This window comes from Aphelocoma coerulescens, chromosome 3, assembly GCF_041296385.1.
Source record: "Aphelocoma coerulescens isolate FSJ_1873_10779 chromosome 3, UR_Acoe_1.0, whole genome shotgun sequence".
Classification (NCBI taxonomy): Eukaryota; Metazoa; Chordata; class Aves; order Passeriformes; family Corvidae; genus Aphelocoma; species Aphelocoma coerulescens.
The window spans coordinates 79,027,214-79,052,156 of record NC_091016.1 but is presented as its reverse complement, the minus strand read 5'-3'; the positions used below and the strand labels follow the sequence as shown (position 1 = coordinate 79,052,156).

The 24,943-nt window shown below is 35.3% G+C and overlaps 1 protein-coding gene across 4 annotated transcripts; it reads right to left on the bottom strand.

The window, feature by feature from the left end:
* Nucleotides 1-236: 236 nt before the first annotated feature.
* Nucleotides 237-24,823, bottom strand: AK9 (adenylate kinase 9). Of its 4 annotated transcripts, XM_069010995.1 has the most exons (17): nucleotides 24,736-24,823; nucleotides 23,655-23,784; nucleotides 21,228-21,291; nucleotides 18,803-18,855; nucleotides 18,625-18,721; nucleotides 15,789-15,901; nucleotides 13,918-14,103; nucleotides 13,089-13,214; nucleotides 11,016-11,090; nucleotides 9,477-9,578; nucleotides 7,462-7,601; nucleotides 7,197-7,377; nucleotides 6,624-6,765; nucleotides 4,532-4,665; nucleotides 3,637-3,793; nucleotides 975-1,083; nucleotides 237-566 (listed from the first exon to the last, which is right to left on the bottom strand). In XM_069010995.1, exons 2-17 carry the CDS (start codon nucleotides 23,769-23,771, stop codon nucleotides 410-412), a joined length of 1,953 nt encoding a protein of 650 aa, XP_068867096.1. In that variant the 5' UTR covers nucleotides 23,772-23,784; nucleotides 24,736-24,823; the 3' UTR covers nucleotides 237-409. The 4 variants fall into 4 exon arrangements, with proteins under 4 accessions (XP_068867096.1, XP_068867098.1, XP_068867100.1 ...); XM_069010997.1 differs by lacking the exons at nucleotides 237-566; nucleotides 3,637-3,793 and having other exon boundaries at nucleotides 981-1,083; XM_069010999.1 differs by lacking the exons at nucleotides 237-566; nucleotides 975-1,083; nucleotides 3,637-3,793; nucleotides 4,532-4,665; nucleotides 7,197-7,377 and having other exon boundaries at nucleotides 6,655-6,765.
* Nucleotides 24,824-24,943: the final 120 nt, after the last annotated feature.

Sequence of the window (24,943 nt, the reverse complement as noted above, 5' to 3'; positions counted from 1 at the left end):
AGATTGAGCAACTCTTAATGCATGTTAAGAGAGCCATTCCTGAACTGATTTCCGTCCTTTTAATTACTTCAGGCTGAGCTTACTGGAGGAAAACCAGAAAATCAGACAGTTTTGTGATTTTCTCATTAACTATTGACTGAGTTCCAGCAATGTTTTGTAACTTCTAAAGAGGTACAGATTTTTTGATGAGTAGTTTCAAGACAGTTAACAAACCACTCAGAAAAGTTACTAGAGGAGACAGAGTCCCATCCTTTGGATTTATTGAAAACTGCAACAGTGCTGGCTGATTTAATGAAAACCATCTCTATTCTGTAACATACATAAGGAATGACACACAGAAATGAGTGTCTGAATCAGCGAAGATAGTAACAAAAAGTCATTTTTCTAGATGGTGAATGTAAAAAGGAAATCAAAACTGGAAAATCTGCATAAATACCAAATCACTAAATGATTGAAACACATAATTAGATAAAATAGAAGTCAAATGATACACACTTTCACCATTCTCCTCAGCAGAAGCTGGAGATTGATCTTCCTGTGATGTCAGTGTTTCTTCCATTTCTCCTCTGTAAATAAAAGTTCATTTATCTTAAGACTTTTATAGATAGTACGAAAGAAAGTTGCAGATTTATTAAATGTAAAGATGTGGAAATATAATTTGGGTTGTAAAAAATAAAAATCGTATATGTTTTATTATCTAAAATGTTATTTTCTCATTGCATTAGAAGGTTGGACTAACGAAAGGCTAATGAAAAAGCATTCAGAAAGAGATTTTTATGCCACCATATGAACTGATATAACTGTAATATTCCTCAAAGATAACAGATACTGGATTATTCCCTATATATCACAACTAGTCTTAGAGTACTGCTTTAGTTAATTTGTGTGATAAATCCACTGATACCTTTAACACAAAGTGAGGCTAGAATTTTCTTGTGCTCATTTTATACATTCAGATAATTGGAGTATTTTACCTTGCATCATCTTCTTTCTTTTCTAATGCTTCATCTGTTGGTCTTTCCAAAATCTGGGAATTATTTTCATTCCTACTTGCTAGGTATGCTCTGCGTAGTATACAGGCTCCTGCAGTACAATTACATGACAGTAATGACTTTAATGCATCTGTATAAAACTAAAGTTATTGGGTTAGGAATACAATTTAATAAATTATTGACAACTTTTTTGAAGTCAACAAAAAGCATATATATACCACTGAAATGTTATTATACTGTTGATTTCTACAGGTTTAGAGCTTTTTTTTCAATTTAAAGAATATAATAAACTGAATCTGGGATATTAGAAGGTTATGAAGGCTATAAAGGGAGACAGAACTGAAGGGATTTATCTTATACTTTCATATATCATGTGTTACTCTGACATTTATTTTATTTGCAAGTGTACAAAGAAAGCTATGAAGAAACAAATTAAAAACTTCAAATAAAAATATAAATAATGTACATACCTCTACTACTACAGCTGGTTGACAGAAATGAAGAATGTGCTGTTCCTAGTAGGAACTCTACTGACTCATTTACTTTGACAAATAGATTTATATATGGCTGTGTGGCTTAAACCCATTTTCATCAGTGGACTTATGAGAGTATAGACTAGGTCAGGGAACAGCTTACAAAATAATGACTCAAATGCTGTGAAAATGTAAACTCCATGACTACGTATACATCATATACATGACGGAAATGCGTGGGAATGAAGTAAAGAGTCAACACAATTGTGCAAATAAAAAGAATAAAGTGAAACAAAATAGCTAAATTCAAGGAAATGTATCCATAAGCAAAAAAGCTACAGTTTTTAGCCAAATTTTTCTACTACCAAGAGAATAAAATAGGTTCTTCAGATTAGAGCAAGTAATTGAGAGCTAGGTTTTGAGAACTAGTGGAAATGGCAGAGTGGTGTATATTGCAGGAAGGAAGCACAAAATTGGAAGGCTCTAGAGAGGCCTTAATTTGAAAGCCTCTGCTACACATTCCTACATTCTTCCCTTCACAAAATAAAAAAAAAAAAGGACCAGTTACTGATCAGTTTTCAATATGGTTGTCATGAAGAATTATGTTTCCAAAATGTCTGATCTAGATTAAAACTTTCAGGGATGATAAGACAACCTTTTCTTCTATCCAATTAATTCACTAATTTGTTAAATTCTGAGAAGTGAAGAGAAATTTAATATAATTCTGAAAGCACCTCTCCCATTTCAGTGCTCTCCCTGCAGTACAGGCTAGAGGCAGACTCCTGATGTTTGTTATTTAGTACACAGTACTGATGTTTCATTACCATATGCCAGCTACATGAAGAGGATGCTTTTTGTGGTTGTATGAAAGGACACTGCACTGTGTCCCAGAAACTAGATTCACAAACATTTCAATAAGCTTGGAATGTCTGAGAAACAAAGATGAGGCATGGAAATGCAATTTGCCCCTAGGTTTTTTCCGAAAGTGTCTGAGATGAAGCCTTGAATGACAGGTTCTGCAAATATGATTTTCTGACAAACACTGGATCTAGAACTTTCTCATAGAAATGTTCAGCCAGTATTTAGTCTGTGTATAAGCTCTGGCCACACTGAAACTCTTTTAATTACAAAATTTCACAAAGCTATGTGATTAAGTAGTTTAGGTACTATACCCAAGTTGTGAGGATGATTTGCTGGTAAGTTGACTGAAAAGTTTGGGTTTTTTTAATAAGAAATCTGTTCTGAGTAAACTGTGCAACCTTGATTTTCTCAGGCTGATTTTTATATTCAAGGACAAGGGTTTGAAAAGTTCTCTGGACTGATTCCAATGCTGGGCATCTACTGAGCTTTCTTTCAGAACAGACTCATCCTGCCTTTCTTGCATGGAAGTTTCTGCCAGGGAAAGACCTTTTGACAATGGACTGGGTTGAACACGTAATGATCAAAAATTGCCAAAGGTCAATTAAACTTGTGGTGTGGAATTAATCAAACAGAAATAATTCATGAAGATATGCTTTGACAGACAAACTTTTAACAGTATTTGAATCTGTTCAGTTATTCATGCCTGGTGCCAACCTTCCTTCTGGCTTGAAAGAATAAAGTAAAAATCCCTTACTATGAATTCATGGATACTATGCTATTGTATCAATCTGGGTAGGAAGTTACTATTTTTTTTTGATCCCAGAATGCAGAACAGGATACACCTGCATAAAAGTATTTCTCCCCCTGCCTTTTCTCTCAAGCTGAGAAATTTCATACCTCTAACCTGATTTTGCAAATGGAAAAACCAAGGCAGAGAAATTTGACTGACAGCCACATTGCAAGGTGGTGGCCAGCCAGCCAAAGAATGCAAAAATCTGAAGCTAGAGTCCACTGGTATTTACTGCTGGTTGTAAATAGGAGAAAATTGAAAACTGATTAAAAATAGGAGGAATTTCCTTTACTGTTACAGCAAAGCATTCCTGTTTTCAGTTCTGTGTAATTCCCTTACACCAAATTGTAAGAAATTGTGGTACTCTTGTTGATTGACTGGATTATTCCTTCTCTAGACCCTTGAAGCTTTATAAATGGGACATAAGTACTAGTTCTTCTCATAAGTATGTTTGATATACAGATACCAGCACAGAAAAAAAGAAGAAAATATTAAGTTGCATTAGTGTGCATTTACTAACCATCTTTTTGTGTATCCTTCAGACAGACAACAGTGTCAGGTAGAAGTCCTTTCTCTGATAAAGCTGACCAGTGATCTGCTGACAGAGGGTAGTTTTCCACTACCCACCCTCCTTTTTCTGAAGCACCAGGAAACCTGTCTTTGTTCGTCTTCATAAGCTATTATAAAATGTCACATTCAGGAATATAAAAAGACTAAAGTCCATCAGCTGTACAAAAAAGACTGCACAATACAAAATTACTTTCTGGATGTTATTATGATTGTTCCTTATTGTCATTTCAGGTCAATAAAAAGTATGATATTCATAACTTTATATGTCTGAATGAAATTAAGAACACTTTAAACAAGGAGAGACTAATATGATAGTGATTTTTTAAGCTTGCCATTAAAGAATTTACACTCCAGTTTCAATAGCTACATCCCATTGAACAAATTTAAAACAGTTCAAGATTCTTGGATAAACCTTCAAACAATTATTTTCAAACTCTTACAGCTGGTGTTCACCTCTTTAATAGTGACTAAGAATATAAGAATAGAGTAAGCATACAATGATCCTTCAGATAATTCTCCCAGCCTTTAACAATTTGTAGCTCAGGTAATTTGCAATACAGAAATATTTCTGTATATGTGTGTGAATATATATATATACACACAAACACACACATACATATATATATTTATTATATATAGAGGACTATAAAGTAGTCCTCAATAGATTTGCCTTTCATGATCTTCCTCAGTTTCGCCTCAATCCTATGTAAGCTTTCAGGCTATGTTATTTAAACTAAACTGATCTCTCAAATGGAAAAGTTAAGAACATATATGGATAATGCATAAACTGTTACAACTTGCTCTTAGGAAAAAAGTACTTTCCTTCATAGTACTTGCAGTCTCACCTCTGCAATAGCTCCCTCCAGTACTTCAGCATGTATTTGAGATGACACTGTAACTTCAGAGACTGATGCACTTTTCACGGCTTCTTCTACCATAGCTTGAACTTCTGGGTGGTCAGCAGTTATCTCTGGTATTCCTAACAATATAGAGTTTTTAAAAGCACTTCACAAAGAAAATAGAATTTTTTTCAATTAGAAATTAGGAAACAAATAAAGCATTAAATCATAACTCCAGCACAGCAGTCATTTTAAGCAATACTACACAATTGCACTGAGAAAGAAAAAAACACCAGTTCTGAATGCAGAACTAGAGAGTGTTTCATAAGCATAAGTTCTAAGATCTTGGTTTGCTCTCTCAGTATAAAAAACTCAACCTTTTTAACTGTACAGTATTTTCTACCTCTAAGTTAAATATTGTTTCAGTATGAACAGAATGACATTTATGTACTAGAACAATCAGGCACTTGCAACATGCAAGAATTTCCTTTGATTTGATTTGATTTGATTTGATTTCTCTTTGATTCCTAAATCAAAAGGTTGACCAGACTAATTTTTAAATCAATACAAATCTTAGATCAAGGCAGTGTATTTTTAACAATCAAGAAGCCTGCATTCCCTATGATGCTCAAAACATTCATAATGGATCCACATTTTGTTATTAATTGCTGGCAAAACAACTGTAATTATTTAAAAGTTTTTTAAGGAACACTCACAGTTAACATGTTAATTTGATAAAATTTGGTGAAGAACTGTTTTAGCCAACTGCAGTATCTGTATGAGTATAATTTGGAAAAAATGCCATATTTACTTTCTGTAATTATGCCAAGATTTTTCAATGATTGTATTGATACTTTTAACATGCACAAATGTACGCATTATCAGGTTATTTTTGCCAAGTTACGAGGTCCCTGGAAAAGGGGCAGCATTTTAATAATTTCCATTCTGCAAAAAACCTCAATGCAGCCCAAACCCAAACATCTCCTTATCTATTGAAAAATTCTGAAACAATCTTATGCTATACAAAGATATGTAAGGGAAAATACATCCTCTGTTTGCACTTCAGTTTTGCAATAAAATTGCTTGAGCTCTCCAAAGTTTTTAATTAGGATTAATTTCTCATTAATCCTAATAGGATTTCACACCCCTGTCCTCAAAAGTATTTACATAGCCAGGAATCTGGAAGGTAGCACTGTTTAACTTGTTTCAATTTTGGTCTCATAGCTCACTATTATCCTCATAGCTCACTATTATTCTTAATGCAATGCCTATGATTTTTCATCACTGTCAGCACCTGTTTTGCAGCACTAGAAGAATACACCAACCTCTTGTTAGATGTATCTACCCATGAGAAAGTCAAACATGATTCCTTTCTTAGGTGAGTAAGGCAAAATGGTCTGATTGTCCATTGGAACCATAACTAGAGCTAACTATAAAAAGGCAAATCTAAATCAATGGAGTGTTTTCATTTCAAAAGAAATTATTTTGAAAAGCCTCCATTAAAATTCCTTGGCAAAAATTCAGACTTTGTTTAAAAGATACTAAAACAACATATTATTTTCACCTTTTCAAAATATTTATTGAATTCTTCAAGCTGCAGAAACCTAGGCAGCTTAAGAAGTCTAAATGTGACCAGAGCTGGTGTGACTTACAAATGTGCCATCTGTGACAGCATACTTGGAAGGCTGCTCCAAAGTGAAAAATTTCTTGAGTGTGGATTCACATCAGTCCAGCTGACAAGCTGCTTTCTTGAGGAGTATTTCATTTTTGCAGAGATTTAACTTGTCAGAAAGTCATTAAAATGGAATGTTTTTAACCAGTATCAGTCAGAACCAATTTCTTCTTTCAGCTCAGAGTTCAGAAAACTCTTTTTTACATGGCCCTCAAATTCAAAGGATTTATAGATATATATATGTAAAAAATACTGACTTTTACTAAGCTATTCCCTTCACTGCCATATTCTTTTAGTTCATATTTAATGCACAGCAATCATAACAACTTCTGCAACTTTTTCTAAGTCAAAGTGACAGCAACTGCTTCAGTTAAATAACATAATGCAAATAAGACAGCTTCAAAGACCATGGAACAGTTTATTCACCTGATTCTTCTGATTGTTCTTCTGATTCCAATCTATTTTTCACTGCTGCTATAGCCTTTTCTACTGCATCCTTTTGCAATTCCTCAATGTTTTTTTCTCTTGTTTCTTTATATTGTTTCATGAGTTTGTCCATATCAAGAACCTAGTGAAATTATTTGAAAAAATGCAAATATCACAGATGACAAATATAGCATCTGATCCAATTTCTATAAAATGAAATTATTTTGGAAAAGCTCTGCAAATTTCAGAAAAAAATACATATAATTCAAGTGCAGGGCTGGGGTTTTTTGAAAAAAGAAATTATTTTAAATTTGCATTTCTATTTAATTATCTTAGATACAAAAGTTATTCATAATATTCTAATGCTAAGACAAATAACTGCAACATAAGCGGGTATATAAAAGTATTTTTGATCTGTAACTACTTTTATAAAAATGAATTTCACTAAAATCCTATGTTTCCTCTGTAATCCCTGTATTTGTAATGTGAATGTTAGTAACACGACAAGAAAGTGCTTAACTGATTCCCAAGCCCCAGCTGATACTTTGCTACCTAAGATATTTATGAACCTACCTTTCCTTTATAATTGTGTGCAATTACATTACAAATAGTTGTTCTTCCAGAGAATGGAGGACCAAATACAAATACTTTACAAGGAGAAACTGGCATTGGAGGTAAGAGGTAAGGCCGTGGATTTAACATAAATTTTTTCAACGCCTCTTGGGATGACAGTACATACATTTTACCTAGAAAACTTAAAACAGAAGAGAAGCTAAGAGATATAGACAGTTATCTCATAAAACAGATATGAAAATTAAGAGTGTCAAATTCCACTAACCTGACAGCAAACTCTGGGTTTCCCATTACAATGTCCCCTTCCTTTAGAGCCACGGGACACACTTGTCCCCACCGGCTCCTACGCCATCGGAATCTGGGTGCTATCAGCTTGTAAGATGACAGAGCTCGGAAAAGTTCATCCTGTTTATTAAAATAGCAATAACAGCAAATGTAATTTTTGTCTGAAGTTACATATGCCTTTTTATTAGACTTTTTTGAAACCTTTTGATGGAAAATAAGCAAACTTAAAAAGAAAACCACACTATGCTTTTTAGAACTATTTTTTTAAAATTATATATTTCAGAATTGTAGGACAATTTTAAAGAGAAATTACTTCATTTTTCAGATTTATTTAAAAGAAATAGTATTTTAAATAGCTCCTGTATGCTTTACTTATCATTTTTAGAAGTTTAAAATTACAAAGAGCCATTTATTGAAGACAACAGAAAATGGCTAAGATTTATTCTAAAGGGTACGAAAAAAGGACCATGATCTGTGTCAGGGAATAGCAATGTTAAATTATCTATTTTAGGCATGCAGAAATATCATATGATAGGAACAAGTTCAATAGCCTTTTTACAGTGAGTGAATCCTAAAGTCATGGTGACTCTAAATTCGGAATAGTACAGACAAGTGCTGGCTGTGAAGAACTGCAGAAGAACTTTCAGAACCTACAAAGCCAGGCATTAAAATAGCAGTTCTACACAGAAAATTACGGATTTTCACTGACTGTCACTACTCAGAAATAGATCCCTCTGTGAAAACATTTTGTCAATGCCCAAGAGCAATCAGAAAACCAACTTGAATGTTAGGAATGTTGAGCAAGGAGAGAATAGATGATAAAGGTTTATGTTTTAATTGTTTAAATATTGCCCTCATCTTTACTGCAATGTGCCTCCTGCTGCTCTAATCTCAGAAAGTACACAGTAAAATTGGATAAGTTTCAGCAAAAAGGTAATATAACTGATCAATTCCACAAAAAGATTGTCATGTAAGAAGGAATAAAATTATACAGACTGGAATTCTTCTGTATAGCTACATAAGAGCAGGACAGAAGTCTGAAATCATGAGTTATTAGAGGGCAGATGTAGAGAACCAAACTATTCACTGACTTCTGCATATAAACTGGAGGACACTGCAGGTTCAACACAAAGGGAACCAATTCTGTACCTAAAGTTCAGTTAAGATGCAGAACTCTTTGCCCTGAATACTGTGGTTACTAAAACCTTACACACACACTAAAACAGACACACAAACTAACTAACTAATAAATACTGATGACCTCTGACACAGAAAGTCTTTCACTTGTGAATTTGTTAAAAACTGAGAATACAGAAAAGTGAAGGGAGGGGTATTTCTCTGAAAATGTGGGGTCTCCTCATTACAGTTCTGTTCATATATTCAAAGTTTTGTTTAAGAAATAGGAAAGATGATTGCAACTAAATATAGGCAACAACATTCATGCGAAGACTTCTGGTTTTCAGTTTTATTTGGAAGGGACACAAATTACAGTTGCTATGATTCAACAAAATTCAGCACTCATTTGTCATGTTTCTAATTAATTTCAGGAAAATAGAATGAATGTGATCTCAATTATGGAGAATGCTGCTAGATTTGGATTAGCATGTTGTTTCTTATTCAGGAAAAGAGTAGACTGAGCTAAGAGTCAGTTGATGAGACTGTTATCCTTTGGCTAAAGTTTCTTTAGTTCCTTGGAAGGAATTAAGTTTTCCTCTATTGCTAAAACAAACATTTTTTTCAAAGCTTTATTATAATCATTACCCTTTTTTTGGGAAATGACAGATTTTTTTATTTTCATACTTTTTAAGTGGATTTCAGCCCCAGAATTACCTTAAATTCTCATTTCTGAAAGGTCAATGCTTAAAAAATGTCCTTATTGCATGGTAAAAAAACCTGGTTGTTGTGAAACAAAGATGCTCTATTATAAGCTTACAGCAGAAAAGAAAAATAATTCTAGTTATTACAGTCAGTCCCACTTTAGAAAAGCACACTTACATTTTGCTTTCCCTCCAGCATTTCTTCTTCCTGTTCACTTTTAAGTCTGGTTATAGGAGCTGCATTTTGAATGTCCATAGACTGAAGCCGGCCTACCACTGCCTGATGAGAAAATAAGTCTTGATTCAGTACCAATCACTGCTTTTGTCATCTGAAGGGCCCCTGAAGTGTATTTAAAACTGTAACTTACTGTTTATATAATGGCAACATAAACACTAAGGCCCAGTTTCTACCTCAGACTCATGCTAGTTATTGAGTTGGGTTTTAACAAGCTATTTGGTAGATACAGGAAGTGGAAAATGCCAAATCACAGCCTTTTTATCTCATTATGCTGTGAATCCCAAGCCTACTAAAGGACTAGACTGTGAAGGTTTCCCCCAAGGCAGTGCAAATACTCTGATGAGCTCCAATCTGAAAAAGAGGCAAATCTCTTTGGGAAATCAGGTTATACACATTCAGAAGCAATACAACTTTGAGTAGTTTATTTTAAATGGTATTTAAGCCAAATGTCTACCAGTGAGAATCAGATGATATTAAATTTATTTGAAGTATTTCCTGAATGTAATTTTGATTGAATGCAAGTATTCTTGAAGTGAAAAAGCAAACTGTGTCATGTTTGGTCTAGTTTTATAATAGGTCTTTGCCTAACTTGTAGGTAAAATAGTTGGAATCATAACCTGATTGCATTTTGTGTTGTAATGTTCAAAAACAGATCATAAATGAGGAAATCATATGTTCTAACACTGCAAAATTACTGGATTTTTTTTCCCATGGGACCACTCTTAGTAGTAAAGTTAAGTATAAAATGAAATAATTAACTTACAGAATTATAATACGATTTGTTTCAAACAGAGGAGAAAATGCAGGAGAAGCTCACTTCCTACCTTGTCAAAGACAATCTCCTACTTCATTTTCAACCCCATACTCTAGGTTCTGATTTGAAGGAACTTTTAGTTGTGAGGCAGAGGATAAGATTATTTATCTTCAAAATTTACCATTGTAAAATTTACCATTGTAGGTTTTTTAACAGAGAGAACAAGCTGCTCTGTTACAAGCTAAAAATCTAGACACAAGCACTCAGCAGAATTCTTACAAGAATCAGGAGTCTTCTATTACCTTGCAAAAAATAGCAAAATTAATAAAAATTATAATCCATTATATAATATATATGTAGTTTTAGATACAAGCATCAAATAAAACAGTATTGTAAATATATCATACTGAAAATGTTTTAATTTCTCATTATATTTTACATTAATACAGATCAGAAAAAGCACTGAAACCTGATGGGGATAATACAGAAGTTTGTAGCCTGCCTGAAAATATTCTCATGCAACATATATATAAGCCTGGGGACAGAGCAGTGAATCCTACAACTAATAGAGGAAGGAAAGCAAGTATTTCAAAAGTCATGTTTTCTAATAGTAAATGAATGCATTTTAAACACGACTTAAAATTTTGCCAACAGGAAAACAATCCACAGAATTGAGAAATTATTTTCTAGTGGAGGTTAACTTAGCTGGTGCATAGTTTATTTACCTCAAAGACATGATCTGGTTGCTGACTTCCATCCACTTCAATAAGATATCGACAATCCTGGTCAGTCAAGAATTCCTGTTTAAGAACAAAGACATAACTGTCAACTGAGTATGGTTAACCAGATAATGACACTGAAACTCATTCTGTTCCTACACATATCAAAGGCTGGACTCCTGGGGACTTCAGCAAAATCAAAATTCATTGTATTAATGGCTTATAAAATCTTCTGGAGAGGAACTTTGATTTGATGACAGATAAATATAGTGATAATTCCAAAGTTGGGGTTACAATGGGTTCAGAAGATAACTTAGATGTCTTAGTTCAAATGCAAGAGAGCTAAAAGATATCAAGACACAGTAACATTTTGTGTAGGAATTCAACTTTTAATTGTCTAACTACCTTAATTCTTTGCTGGAAAATTATGACAATGTCAATTAATACATTTCTTGGAAACGCCAATCATGAAACCAATGTTTTAATTTTGGTCCTGAATCCCAATTCCTTTAAAATTTGGACCATGTATTTTATTTTTCTTATTTTAAATTTTCATGCTAGAACATAAGGTCTTAAGACTAAAATAAACATCCCATGACAGTTGTTAATGCCTCTCTCTGAGGACTGAGAACACTCATTCCATTCTTGACAAATGCTGGTCTCACCTCAGGCCTAAAAATGCCTATTGAAGGTGACTTTACAACTTTGAAGGTAATCAATTCCAGTTCTTCGCTACATTTATGGTCAGAGCTCATTTCCTGGCTTATTTCATCTAGTCTGTCTTCTATACCGTAAATTAAATCATCTGCCCTATCTGTGGTAGATATAGATGATAACTATTTCTTTCTAATACTCTTCTAAAGAGGGGATAATAGTTTGTCTTTTCTCTTATATACAATGGTCTTACAGTCTTAGTAGTACATCCATAATATTTAAGTTTAAACAATAGCATCTCGTTTATTGACTCAGTTTTGACTAACTAAATCCCCACAGATTGCGGGCTGTCTGAAGTACTGAGGTCTAGCCAATTTTTTCACATGTTGTTGTTCATTAGGTTTCCTTCCTCACTGTAGTATTTCACATTTATTTCTAGTCCACTTAATCCCAACAATTTATCAAGAAATCAAAGTGAGTTCTCCAAAGTTCTTTCCACCTCTCTCCCTATCAGTGCAAACTGCACATCTTACAATATTTTTGTTTCAATTTCAATTTCATCATCTCAAATTCTGCCTGGGCCAATGATAAAACCCTGTGTTCTTTTAAGGTAAAGACCATTTACCTTAAAATGGCAAATTTTAAGGTAAAAACCACTAAGCATCTTCACCAACACATTCATCACTAGTGAACCCTAAGTGAACCCTACCAACTAGTGGAATGTGTTGAAACTGTTGAAGTTTGGTATACATCCTAAAGTAATTTAATCTAAACAACTTTCCATTAGTTCACTTATAAGAAATCCATGTGAGATTATGTAATGATCAAAGATACCACTTGTCTTTCCCCTTCACAGCAGTAATGCATTTGTTACTCTAGCAAAGAACATCATACCACTTTTACACAATTTTATCTATAGCACCTTCCTGAACACAACAGGGAAAGAAAATGTAATTGCTGCAGAAACTAAATTTAAAGTGGTAGAACAAACTAATGGGCTAATTACTGTGTATATAAATCTGCAGGCAATGAAGCAGGTGAGGAAGGGAATCTATTGGAATGGAAGACAATGGATGCAGATTACTTATGGGATTGCATTCTGGAGTGGACTCTGGTAATGGTGATGAAACACTGGAGTCTTCAAATATTTCACTTACTGGATTTAGAAAGCATCTGTGGTGGCAGGTATGGTTTCACTTTTAGAAGTCAAAGTGAATTACTTTATCTTGACTCCAGAGTATAAACAACACCTGCAGATGACAACTTTGTATCACTGATTTCAGAATAAATTTCAGAATTTGGGGATATGTTGAAGCATGACCACCTCAATACAACAAATCTCAAACTAAAAAAACAATAAAAACAGTGTAAGATATTTTAAGAATCTTTTGTTATGCATAATCATACTACTTTGCTTTTTCTTACTTCTAAAGGTTGATGCATCATATCCTTGTATATTCCAATTCTTTTCTCTGCATTCTCAAGAAAATCTTCAGGCCTCTGCACTAACTGATTAAAAGATGCTAATTTCTTTCGTGGACCTTCTGCAGTCTGCAAAAGAAAATTTCAAGATACAGAAATAATGTATTAAAGTAATTTTTGTCTTCACTCAAATTTAAATAAAGTAGCTTTGGAGAGTATTGCAATGAGTATTAGTCCAGTGATTACTGACCATGATCCTATCCTGATGAAGTGTAGTTTCTATGAATTGAGAGCAATGTGCCTAGAACTTACGTTGATAAGTCTCTGGCCCCTATTATAAAAATTTGACCTGAATTCAAAAGTAATACCTTCATGAAGAAAAAAATAAAAAAAAGAAAATCCATTTGTAGTACTGTAACACCAAAACTAGAAAATAAGCTAGTGTCCTGAAAATACTAGTAAGAAGTTGCTACAATAAACAAAAATTAAGAACTCTTTTATTTATCTAGATCAAGAAACAGGCAGTGTAGAGCCACCCTTCTCCCCCTGATACACACTTTTAACTTGTGGCAAGAAACAGATCAGTGACTTTTGAGTCAAAGACTGAGTCCAGGTTACGCTATGCAATGATTAACATTTGCTGTCATTTAAACCTGCTGCTTAAGTGTTATCCCACATCTCTTAAAGTAGGACAGAAATGGAATTAAGATTGAATTTGAGCAAAATAAATTTGTAACATAGTATGGTGATATTTTAGAAGATCAGGATTTCTTCTGCTTTGTTTAAAGTACATTGTAGTATTTTGCACTGTTTAGAAATTAGCAATATTTACCTCTTCCTCTCCTTCATCTTCCTCCTGCTCTTCATCTTCTTCTTCATCCTCTTCTTCATCCAGATCTTTCTCTTTCTTATGCTTGTCAGTAACTTTAGGATCCCACTGGCTCCTCTGATATATCTCCCCTGAATCAGGATTTTGCCTTAGTCCTGATATTCTTTGGCATAAATCATAATCTGGACACTAGCAAGGAAAAATTAAAAGGAAATAATGTGCTTATTGTACTGCTATAACATCTTTTTCTTGGAGAGCCAAAATTTCTCTAAATTGGTCTACTAATAACAGTATTTCATTATTGCCACAGTTATCTGCAATCTTCCTTCTTCCTTTCTTTTTGAGCTAATGACAATAGTTACAACTCTGACATATCTGTGAAAACAGCTTCAATCCACTGAAACCAAAGGTAAACTTATTTCTTTGACTTTGGGGCAAGGATTTTTAATGTACATTTAGTCTCAGTCCTTTTCCTGGAGGAGATCATGTTACTACATGAAATCAAGAATTTCATTTTTCTTTCCAGTGTAGTTAGTATCACTCTTCTATTTGTACTGTAACGCATGAATCTATACAACACATACTCTCAACAACAGGGATTGCTCATTACCTAGCGCTAAAACAAAGACTGACTTTCTGAAAAAATCAAATTTGCCTGAAAAGCAGCACAAAAATATGTTTCTTTGATGTTTTAGGATCTCTCTGAGACCACAAAAAAAAGGTTTGAAGTAGTCATTCACCAATTTTCATTATGCATGTTCAAGCAAATTTAGTCTTAAAAGTATGGGATTAAAACAAACACTGAGTTAAATCTGAAAAGTGATAGAGTAGGTCCATACCCTGAGGCTCAGCATCTGACAAAACACACAGAGATGCCAACTAGAATCAAAATCCCAATGAGAATGTAGCACACCACCAGACGCTGACTATTCAGAGCTGTCTCAGCAGCTCACTCTGCACATTCAAAGGAGAAGACAAAAATGATCTAGTTGATTATAAATAAAACACTGCTAGAGGAAGGGCCTGAAAGCGTGTTGGTGACCATACGGACGGTTATTTTGTCTGCACGGAGTCTGGCGCAGTTCGGTGTGGGCCAGCCAGAACCCTCCCCAGCGAACAGCTGGGTACAATCTGGAGAATGGCACAGGCCTCGGGCCTTTCCCTGTGGGCAGTTTGGGCACTGCCACCCCATTCTGACTAACAAGACAGCTTAGCAGCGTTTGGCCAAAGCAGTTGGCCTGATGTCTGCAGAGTCCTTCTTGCCTTGCTTTGTTTATAATGTGGACATAGCAAGCAAGTCCATTCTTTTAAGTTACATTGAGAAAGTCCTCTAAATCCCACACTAACAATGATTTTTTTTTTCTCTGGTTATACCAGAGTCACCTTTGTAAAATATCTGGCGTGACACATCACTGCTCATGAAGATATTGAGATTTGTGAACAAGATGAATTACTAATGAAGCAGTTTCACAATTAGTGACAGAAAAATAAAACTATTTGCTTTCTAACTTCCATATGTGAGAAGTTTCTTCATGCATTACACAAGTGGCAGATGTACATGTGTCCAAAATCCCATAATAATCATGTAATTCAAAGTTTCCTTTTCTTGAAAACCTGTATCTTCTAATTGGTAGAGGTGCAAAGACTGTAACTGCTGCTGAAGTTTTAGGACTTGTTCATTATTTTTCTTGAGCAACGCTTATAATGGAACAAACCAGTGAAATTCTATTCCAATATAAAAGAGAAGAATTTATCATTCCTCAATAAATTCTTTACTCAAGTATACAGAGAAAAATAAAATATTTGGCATACATAGCATATGAGTCAACTAATAATTACAAAAAATACTAGGAAGTTACTGAAGATGACATTACCTTAATGTTGATCAGGACATCCGGTTTTAATTTTAGATTCATTATTTTCTCTATTTGCTGTGGAACAGTCATGTATTCCTCCGAGAGAGAAGGAAATCCAGTGAGAACATAACCTGCCAAATACATTTTATTGAACATATTTTTAGAGGGTTTGTCAATAACAGAGCTAGTTATACTCATCTCCTTCAAACAATACATGTAGTGGTACAATTTTAAACCATGTACATGACATAAAACCACTAAAAAACCTGTGCACCCATGTCTGCTGCAGATGAAATACAGACAAAAAGGTGTGTTGTTTCCAGCTTTATAGAGTCCTCTCAACATTTGTTAACTCAATAAAAAACAAGTAGACATGAAAGATCATACTCAGACCACCTGCTTTATGTGCCTAGCCCAGACACTGTAGCACTTAAAAAGTAACAAGCTTTCAGTGACCATTTTTGCCACTAAAAGACTTAATAAAAGGCAGTGCAAAAAATAGCCACTCTTTGATTTAAAACATTTAAACTAGGAGTCTAGGCTTTTTATACATCCTTTAAATGTTCTGGCTTCCATGGACAAGGAAGGGAGTCTGAATCACTCTCCTGCCTTTCAAAAGGAGACACTATGCACACTGTATGCACATGAATAATTTGGTAAGCATTTGTTCACTCAGGACTCCCAATGCTGAGACCTGTTTGGCAAACAGACGTTGGCTAGATATGACAAGCAGAGCAGTAATAACATCTTTTTCCTAGTATTACAGTGCTCAGCCCCACAGATGAACTTGTGGCTTCAAGTTCCTAGGACAGTAATATAACTATTGATGGCTGCATGCATGCAGTAAGAATTACTGAATAGCAACAGAATCAATATTCATGAGGTCAGGATGAGAGACTAAACAAAAATCAGGTGGATGGTTTTAGCCAAATAACAAGAATATTCCCTTCAAGGAACAGTACATGCTTAGAATTTTATGTAATAACATTTAAATGGAAGTCTGAGCAGCACAAAAACATAGCAGCAGTGTTTGCAAGAGGTGTTAGGAGTGAAGACTCCTACTTCTTTGGGAAGCTACTACCCATAGGTGCAAAAGAAGAAGAGGATAAGCAAGGGAGAGCATAATATATAGGAAAGTAAAATCCTGGATTCTAAATTGTTCTAAATTGTTGATACTTTTAGAGAATTCTAACTGGTACTCAGGTGTGAAGATGGTGCGCAGCCTCTGCTTATCAATACATCCCAGATAACAACAGCTGATGTGGGGGGAATGGGAGCGTAACATGGGAAACCACTCTCTGAGAAAGTGTTTGCCCACAAATCAATATGTGGGGAGACTAAAAATCATACCTAAGGCAACTATCAACTAGATCAAAAAGTAACCAGGAGATTACCAAGAAGCTTTCGAGACACGCTTATTGTGTGCACTGTTTATAAACTTGTATTTTACAAACACTAAAAGTAAAAAACCCCACCTTTCATACAGTTTAACCTTTAATGAATAATTTACAGTGAATTAACTGATTAGTTCCTGCTGAAAACCTACTTAAGCTTCCCAAGGATTCATTAAGATAGTAGCTGATAAACAAAAAGTTATTAGAACTAGAAAATACTGAACAAAAATTGGTTTTGGAGGTCAGTTCTAGTTGGTAGAAAAATAGTGAGGATGTTGGTTATTCTATTCTTTCCTACTTTGGGGCATCTGTAATGCAGAAGGTGTCTTGGCTACAAGAACCAAACTTTACTCAACTTTACAGTCATGTTTACAGTCTCCAGGACCTCTGTGCTCCTCTGTGATACACAAATCTTCAGACTGACTCAAGGAGGGGAACCCCAGTAACAGAGAAGCCTCTTCATGCCTTTACCGAAGTCCTAACATACGGATTAAGAGACTGGCATTTCTGCTGCTACCTCTTCCAGCAGTTTCTTGTGTCCTTTTTTTTTTTTTTTTTTTTTAATTTCTTCCCTATCTCTCTGTCTTTTTTATACTGTTTTAAAAGCCTGGTTTCACCAGGTAAGGCTGCATATTTTGCAAAACTGTTCAGTCTTGTACTAGAGAAGGAATAAAACCCATTGCAACTGAAAGCTTAAAAAAAGCAGGCTAACTTTTAGAGCAGTAGAAACTAACATTTTCTTGGCACTACACCTGTCTCTCTCCTACAGTGGAAATTTCAAATAAAAGTCAAAACAAGAAAAAGAAACTACATTTCCTTTTTACTTCCTTTCCTCTTAGCAGTATATTTGTTTTCTCATCAGGGAAGCAGGTTCAGACACTAGCAAGATTTGCAGCACTTGTCTTGACAGCCTCAATTAACATAATCTTTCCTCAAATAGAAGAATTGTAGCCACTATCATTACTATTCTCATCCATCTTACTCTGTGTCACAAAATGCAAAGGGAATAATAACACTGTAAGAGAAAAAAAAGCTGTATAACTTTGCATTTTCCATAATCTGTTTTCCTTATTTTTCATTATTTAAAATGTTTAAAATGTTTTTGCTGATGGGTTTTTGTTATGTTGTTGTTTTAGAAGTATTGAAGAATAAAATGTCTGTGTTTTAAATCCTAAAATTCTTCTAGACAGATAATATTGTCAAATAAGAGTCATACCCACACTTAAAATTTTGGGAAAATCATTTTCTCAAAATTAACACAACATAGGACCAGTATGACACTTCATCTGATCTCCCATACTGGCAAATTAATCCCTAAACACACTTTCAGTTTATTGATATTCCACAACCTGAAGAGCACAAGAAAAGGCTAGAATTATATTTGAGCACCAATGGATGTAAAATGGATGTAAAATTATAGCTAGCACATTCTAAGAAGTTGAAGCTATAAATATACTTGCCAAAATGAGCAACTTCTGGCGACTCAGTCTTTTGCAGAATCATTTCTGTAACCCATTCCTCAGGAATACTTTGACCTTGACAAAGCAATTCTTGACACTAGGATAAAATGCAAAACATAGTCTTATATAGCATGTGTTTGTTAAAAATGTGACAAAACTTACAAGATTAGATCTTTACCTTAAGTCCATTTTCTGTTTCTTGTTGAATATTCATTTGAATTACTTCTGAAGCTAAGGAAGCATATCAAACATAAGAAAATTAAATTAATTAATACAAAATATTTTCCAAACAGACATGTACATGCAGATACATACTTACATACACACACACACAGAGGAAGATATATGTGTGCTCCAAGCAACCAGACTATTTTTGAATGAACAGCCATTATATTTAGGGACATTATTATAGCTTGCCCATCCAGAACCTGCTGCCTTATGGCAAGGTCTGGGTAGGAGTTTCTCCCTATAATTTAACCCGGTATATACTACACAAAAATGCACAACAGCAGCTCTGCAAGATTATCTGAACTACTGATATAAATTAAATCAGCAATCCTATCTTGCAATTCAGAGATGAGTATTTGAGCTCAATCACTTTTTAAATTAAAAACCAAGATTTAGAAGAACTGTTTAGACACACAAAATCACACAAAATCATCTACTTTTAGAAAAGTGACATCCATCAAATTCAAAGACTGTTCTATGTCTCTATGGACAGTGACATCATACTAGAACGACCCTGGAAGTCGTTCACACTACTGTATGAGTTAAATAATCAGACATTTAACAAAAGTTTTCAAGAATTATTCTTAAGGCTACATTTATATTACTAATAAAGCAGGCCAGGGAAAGGTCCTGAAGCCAGGTGACTCATGCCTATACAGCCATAATCTTTCTTCTCAAAACACAGTGGCTGTTTTCCAACTGTTCCTACTAGGAATGATGACTGTTGCACATCTTACCTTTCATACTATGGATAGGTGTTTGGGAGAACAATATTTGCCATGGGCCAAAACAGAGACAGGGAATGTACTAATAAACAATACAGGCAACTGAAATTCAGCAATCTGTGTGCATGCTGGCCCTGTTTTACTTATGAGTATTGACCCATTCATCGGATAAATTAATAGAAAGTATTTCATCATTTAAAAGATTGAGAACACCTTTCCTATTCAATCATTTTCTGTCTTGGTTTATTTTTAACACAGCACAGGACAGATGTTGATACACTGGAGCAAGTTCAGTGGATGACACCAAAACCATCAGAAGAGTTGAACAGCCTAAAGAAGAGGAGAGGCCAAAAGAACTGGCCTTGTTCACCCTGGCAAAAACCAGACAGCTCTTACTGCTATCTAAAACTATTTACCAGGAGGTCACAAAGACAGAACCACAGTCTGCACAAAAGTGCAGTTAGGACAGGAGGCAACAGACATGAATAGGAACATGAGAAATTCGAATGGGGTAATTAGGAAGCAATTTTTCATCAAGAAGGTAGTCAAACATTGCAAAGTGTTTCTCTGGGGAGAGGTGGAGCCTCTGTCCTTGGAGATATTCCAGACTGAACTAAGCAGCCCTCTCTAGTTGACTCTGCTTTGACAGGAACGTTGGACTCCGTCACCTCTGGAGGTCCTTTCTGAACTAAATTATTCATGTTTATGTATGTTGAATTTCTTCGTTTCTTTCTTTTCTGATGTAGAAAATGAAAAAAATTTACTAGCATAAGTTGAAACAATGAGTGTGTACACACGTGGGTTCATTAGCTAAAGAAGATTAAAAGAAGTACCATGAACAAAATAAGAAAAGAATAATTCCCTTAATGTACTAGAAACAAGGCTTAAAAATGCAGTAATCAAGATTTAGATCAGTTGCTAAGAAAAACTTTCTAATGGCAAAGAGTGTGTTACAGAGATAGACTGCCTAGAAATTTTTTAAAACAAATTTGATGAACATTTGTCAGTACTGGATTAAATACATTCAAACAGAGTGGATTGGCTTGAGTACATTCCTAAGGTCCTTTTTGATTTTGGTATGGTCTATTTTTTGGACCAGGTATTAGTTTTTTTCCTTGTTATACAATACTATGAATTAAAAATTCTATACATACCTAAGTCAAAAAAGAACTTTGTTAAAAGTGGATTTTACCATGTTACAATTCCAAATCTTCAAAAGAAGATAAAGATACTTCATTTGATAAATAGCTCTGCTTCCTGGAGTACATTCCCTTGTACTGGACACTCTACAAACAGAACGGAAAGACCCTCCTATTTTTTCATGGTCTGCACTAGAAAATGTCTGTGCTCTTTGAAGTTGAATAAGTTTCCCCCATGTTTATAAGAAGGGTCACATGGATTCCCTTACATGATTGGGAATAGAATTTGATTATGATGAAAAAAAACTCACAATGATTTTTCTAAGCCTTTCAATAACTAAAAGACCACTATCAGCAATTTTATTTGTGGTAAAATGGTTACTTAGTCCTTATCATAAGTGTTTGCTGCAATCAGAAACGTGCCCTTTGAATTACAGGGAACAGTGAGGGTATTCTAAACCAAAAGCTATTGTGAAGCCAACGCAATGTTCCAAATATAGCATATGCTTACCTTCTATGAAAATGCAGTTCCATCTCTGTGCTAGTTTTCTAGCTAATGTTTTCTTTCCAGAACCCTTAAAATGAAAAATACACTTTTAAAAGAAAAACAGACAGAACAAAACCAAACACATAACGCAATGAAGAACATACTTTCACATGATAAAAACAATGGAAATCTCCCGTTGGGATTAGGGCCTCAGAGTTGTGCATTGGGCAAACACAAAACACTCTTCTTAATACCATCCTCTACTTTGTATTACCCAGCATTGCTAATATACTGCTACTGCCCCTTGTAGCTAATTATCTCCAAAGTAATTAGACTGTTTGTTTCTGAGTAACTCTATCTAAAACTCAGCTATGATTTGACCACAAATTCCTATGAGAAATTCCTTAGGACTAAGATGTGTTATCTTTAGCCTCAAAGCAAATTATGATGCAAACCTGCTCAACCCTGAGTGGGATACCTAGGAACAATATTTTTTCACTAAAACAACAAATGCTTAAAAACTGTCCTTGTTAGTCCACAGATCTGGTTTGATACTAACAAAATCTTTATCATTTACATGAATCCAGAGGAACCAACATAATTGAGAGCTGAGGCCTCCAAGAGTGATTATCTGAGTGGGATTTTGCAGAACGCACCATCTTCCACCCTTAGGATTGTGCCCTTTTTTCAGAAGGGCCTATAAGAAGACCCGTTTTGACGGTTTGTTTGTCCTTGATAAATTTTGTGATAAAAAATAGCAAAACCCCACAAATAAATTATGTTCCCAGTTAGGAGTGTATCAACAAACACTCCAGCCTACTCAGACCTTATATCTTACAGGTGCGAGGAGAATGTAGGTATTTGGCTTTGCTTTAATGGCACTATCTCAAATAGGATAGGTGCTCTGCACATCAGTCATAAATATAAAAAATATTATCATAAAAATAAACTATTTAATTCCCTGCTTTCCTGGCAAGGTCTGTACTATTTCAACCCTTTGTTATATATTAATGTCAAACATCTACTGAAGGCAATGGTTGAGAATGTGAGAATTTTTTGTAATGTCTTTCGGTGAGAATTTTATGGTGGTTTGGTCTATAAAACATAAAGTTACCTTTTTCATGTAAGGTTAAAAATGTGATGTTCATTTAAAACTAGATGAGTTAGTTCACTGTAGTTTTCTACCGAGCTGAGGGCACTTTAACAAGTGCATATAACCATAAGACATGTTATAAGACAAACTTGTACCAAAAAAAAAGAACTCCCTTCAGCAAACTGAGGCACTCATGCAACCCCACATTTGGAAAAAAAAAGCAATCTGAAAAGTTTAGGATTAAAAACCATCACATTTTTCTAAGTTAAGGAGGCCACAAATTATTTTAGAAAAAGAAAGACCTTGAATTACAGTTAAAATGTAGTGCAGATCCTTTTATCAAGACTTGGTGGATTTTGAATGTTTCCAAATATAAAGATCTGTAATATCTCATTGCATGTCTGTAAGTCATTACATTAACCTGAACATTCTTTTACACCAATTTATCTTTAATCTGTCAAGTTTATTAAAAATTAAAATATTGTAATAGCATTGTTCCGGTTTTGGCTGGGGTAGTGTTAATTTTCTTCACAGTAGCTAGTGTGGGGCTGTGTCTTGGATTTCTGCTGAAAAAAAAGTGTTGATAATACAGAGATGCTTCTGTTACTGCTGAGCAGGGCTTACACAGAACCAAGGCATTTCCTGATTTCCATACTGCCACACTGGCGAGGAGAGTGAGGGTGGATGGGGAACTGGGAGGGAACACAGCTGGGAGGGAACACTGACTGACACACACGGATATTCCAAAGCATACGGTGTCATGTTCAGTATAGGAAGCTGGGGAAGAAGGAGGAAAGGGAAGTACTTTTGGAGTGATGGTGTTTGTCTTCCCAAGTCACCATTAAGCGTGATGGAGCCCTGCTTTCCTGGGGATGGCTGAACATCTGCCTGCCCATAGGAAGAGGTGAATGAACTCCTTGTTTTGCTTTGCTCACGTGCATGGCTTTTGTCAACCCACGCATTTTGTCACCTTTACCCTTCTGATTCTCTGTCTCACCCCACCAGGGTGAGTAAGCAAGAGGCTGCATGGGGTTTGCTTGCTGGCTGGGGTTAAACCACCACAAAAATATAAACAATCCAGATGTCAATGTCAAAAGAGAAGAAACGTTTTGAGCAACGTGTAACTTTTAGTACAATAATAATATTTTTAATTGCAATTGACTGGTCACTGAAGGCAAAAATTAGTCTCATTAAATGAGACCAGAATTTTTACCATCCTCTGCAGGATTTGAAGAGTAGCAAAGGTAAAAAAGTAGGTATTTGACCCTTTTGGTAGCCCTGTTAAACTAATGTTTCGAAAAGAAAAGTAAAATTGTTAGCAGAATATCTGAAGAAAAAACTTCTATCAAACATCTTACTGGCTTTCCAAAGACAATAAAGCAAGTGGGCTTGGACAACAGAAAGGATTGCTCAGCTTCATCTTCATCAAAGATGTCCGTAAAGGGCTCAGCTTGTTTTCCCTCTTGTGAAGCCATGTGTTTGCTAAGGCTAGAAGGAAAAAAAGAGTTTGTTATAAAGTACCGTAGTTACATGTGTGTAAAATGACCTTAAAATGGAATTGAATTACAAGGTGAATGGATTTGTAAAAAAGACAGCTTTTAGAAGAAGAAAGAGCATTTAGAGAACATACACAATGTAACCATCAAAAGACAGAAACCCCACTTCTGAAAAACAAAGGATTGTCAGAACCATCCCTGATCATTGACTGCTGATATGACTTTTTCTTTACTCTCATATTGCTTGTTGCTCTTTTTTAGTTGTTTTGTTGATTTTTCCTTCCTGCTCCAATTACCACACGATTGTAACTTCCCTCTGGTCTCTGAAATGGACCATGGGCCTGTCAAGACCTTTGGTTTTGCACTTCAGACACAGAACGGCCCCATCATGGTCAATGGAACTACTCTCTTTGTCCACACAGGCAGGCACACGAATAATAACAGAATTAAATCACAGTTCGTGATCTCTTCTGTCATCTCCTCTCACATATCCCAGCTCTTCCAGGAATGCAGGTGGTTGCAAGTCCAGTGCTACATAACAAATCAAAACCGAAACAAGTTTCTAAGGTAAGCTGGAAGAAAAATTGCGTGGAGCTTTCAAACAAAATGGAGGCCAAAACGTGACGAGCTCGCTGAAGTTTGTTTGGAAAAGGCGAAACAAAACCTCGCTGTCTTCAGAGGGCCACTTCAATCTCACAGTCCCAGCAAAACCCACCTGCAACCACTCAACCCAGCACAGCCCCACACAACTCCCAGTCAGTTTTAAACTAAAATAAAAACTTCAACTGAAAGAATCTACTTCAGGATGAGAATCTGGAAACGTTGGTCTTGAAACACCAAATCCAAATGTTCAGGCACTTTTTCAGTATGCATTCTAATATTAAAAAAAGAAAAAAGCCTCCACATGCGAACCAACTCCCCATTGCCCCGACAGAAAACTCACCGGCTGAGCTTTACTTGCCGTTCCCAGCAGTCTCACTCCTCCCCAAACCTTCCCAAGGGTCAATTTCGTAATTCACAAAACCCATCACAACCAAAGCAAAGAATTAAACCATGAACACACACCCCTCCACACACACCCCTCCACACACACCCCTCCACACACACCCGGTGGGAACCCCCCTCCCGGTGGGAGACCCGTCGTGCGCGCC

Coding starts and splice junctions, on each gene's coding strand:
- AK9 (XM_069010995.1), bottom strand. CDS start 23,771: ATGGCTTCACAAGAGGGAAAACAAGCTGAGCCCTTTACGGACATCTTT. Junction 18,856..21,227: donor GAACTGCATTTTCATAGAAG/GTAAGCATATGC, acceptor ATGCTTCCTTAG/CTTCAGAAGTAATTCAAATG. Junction 1,084..3,636: donor GAAGGATACACAAAAAGATG/GTTAGTAAATGC, acceptor ATTGTACTGCAG/GAGCCTGTATACTACGCAGA.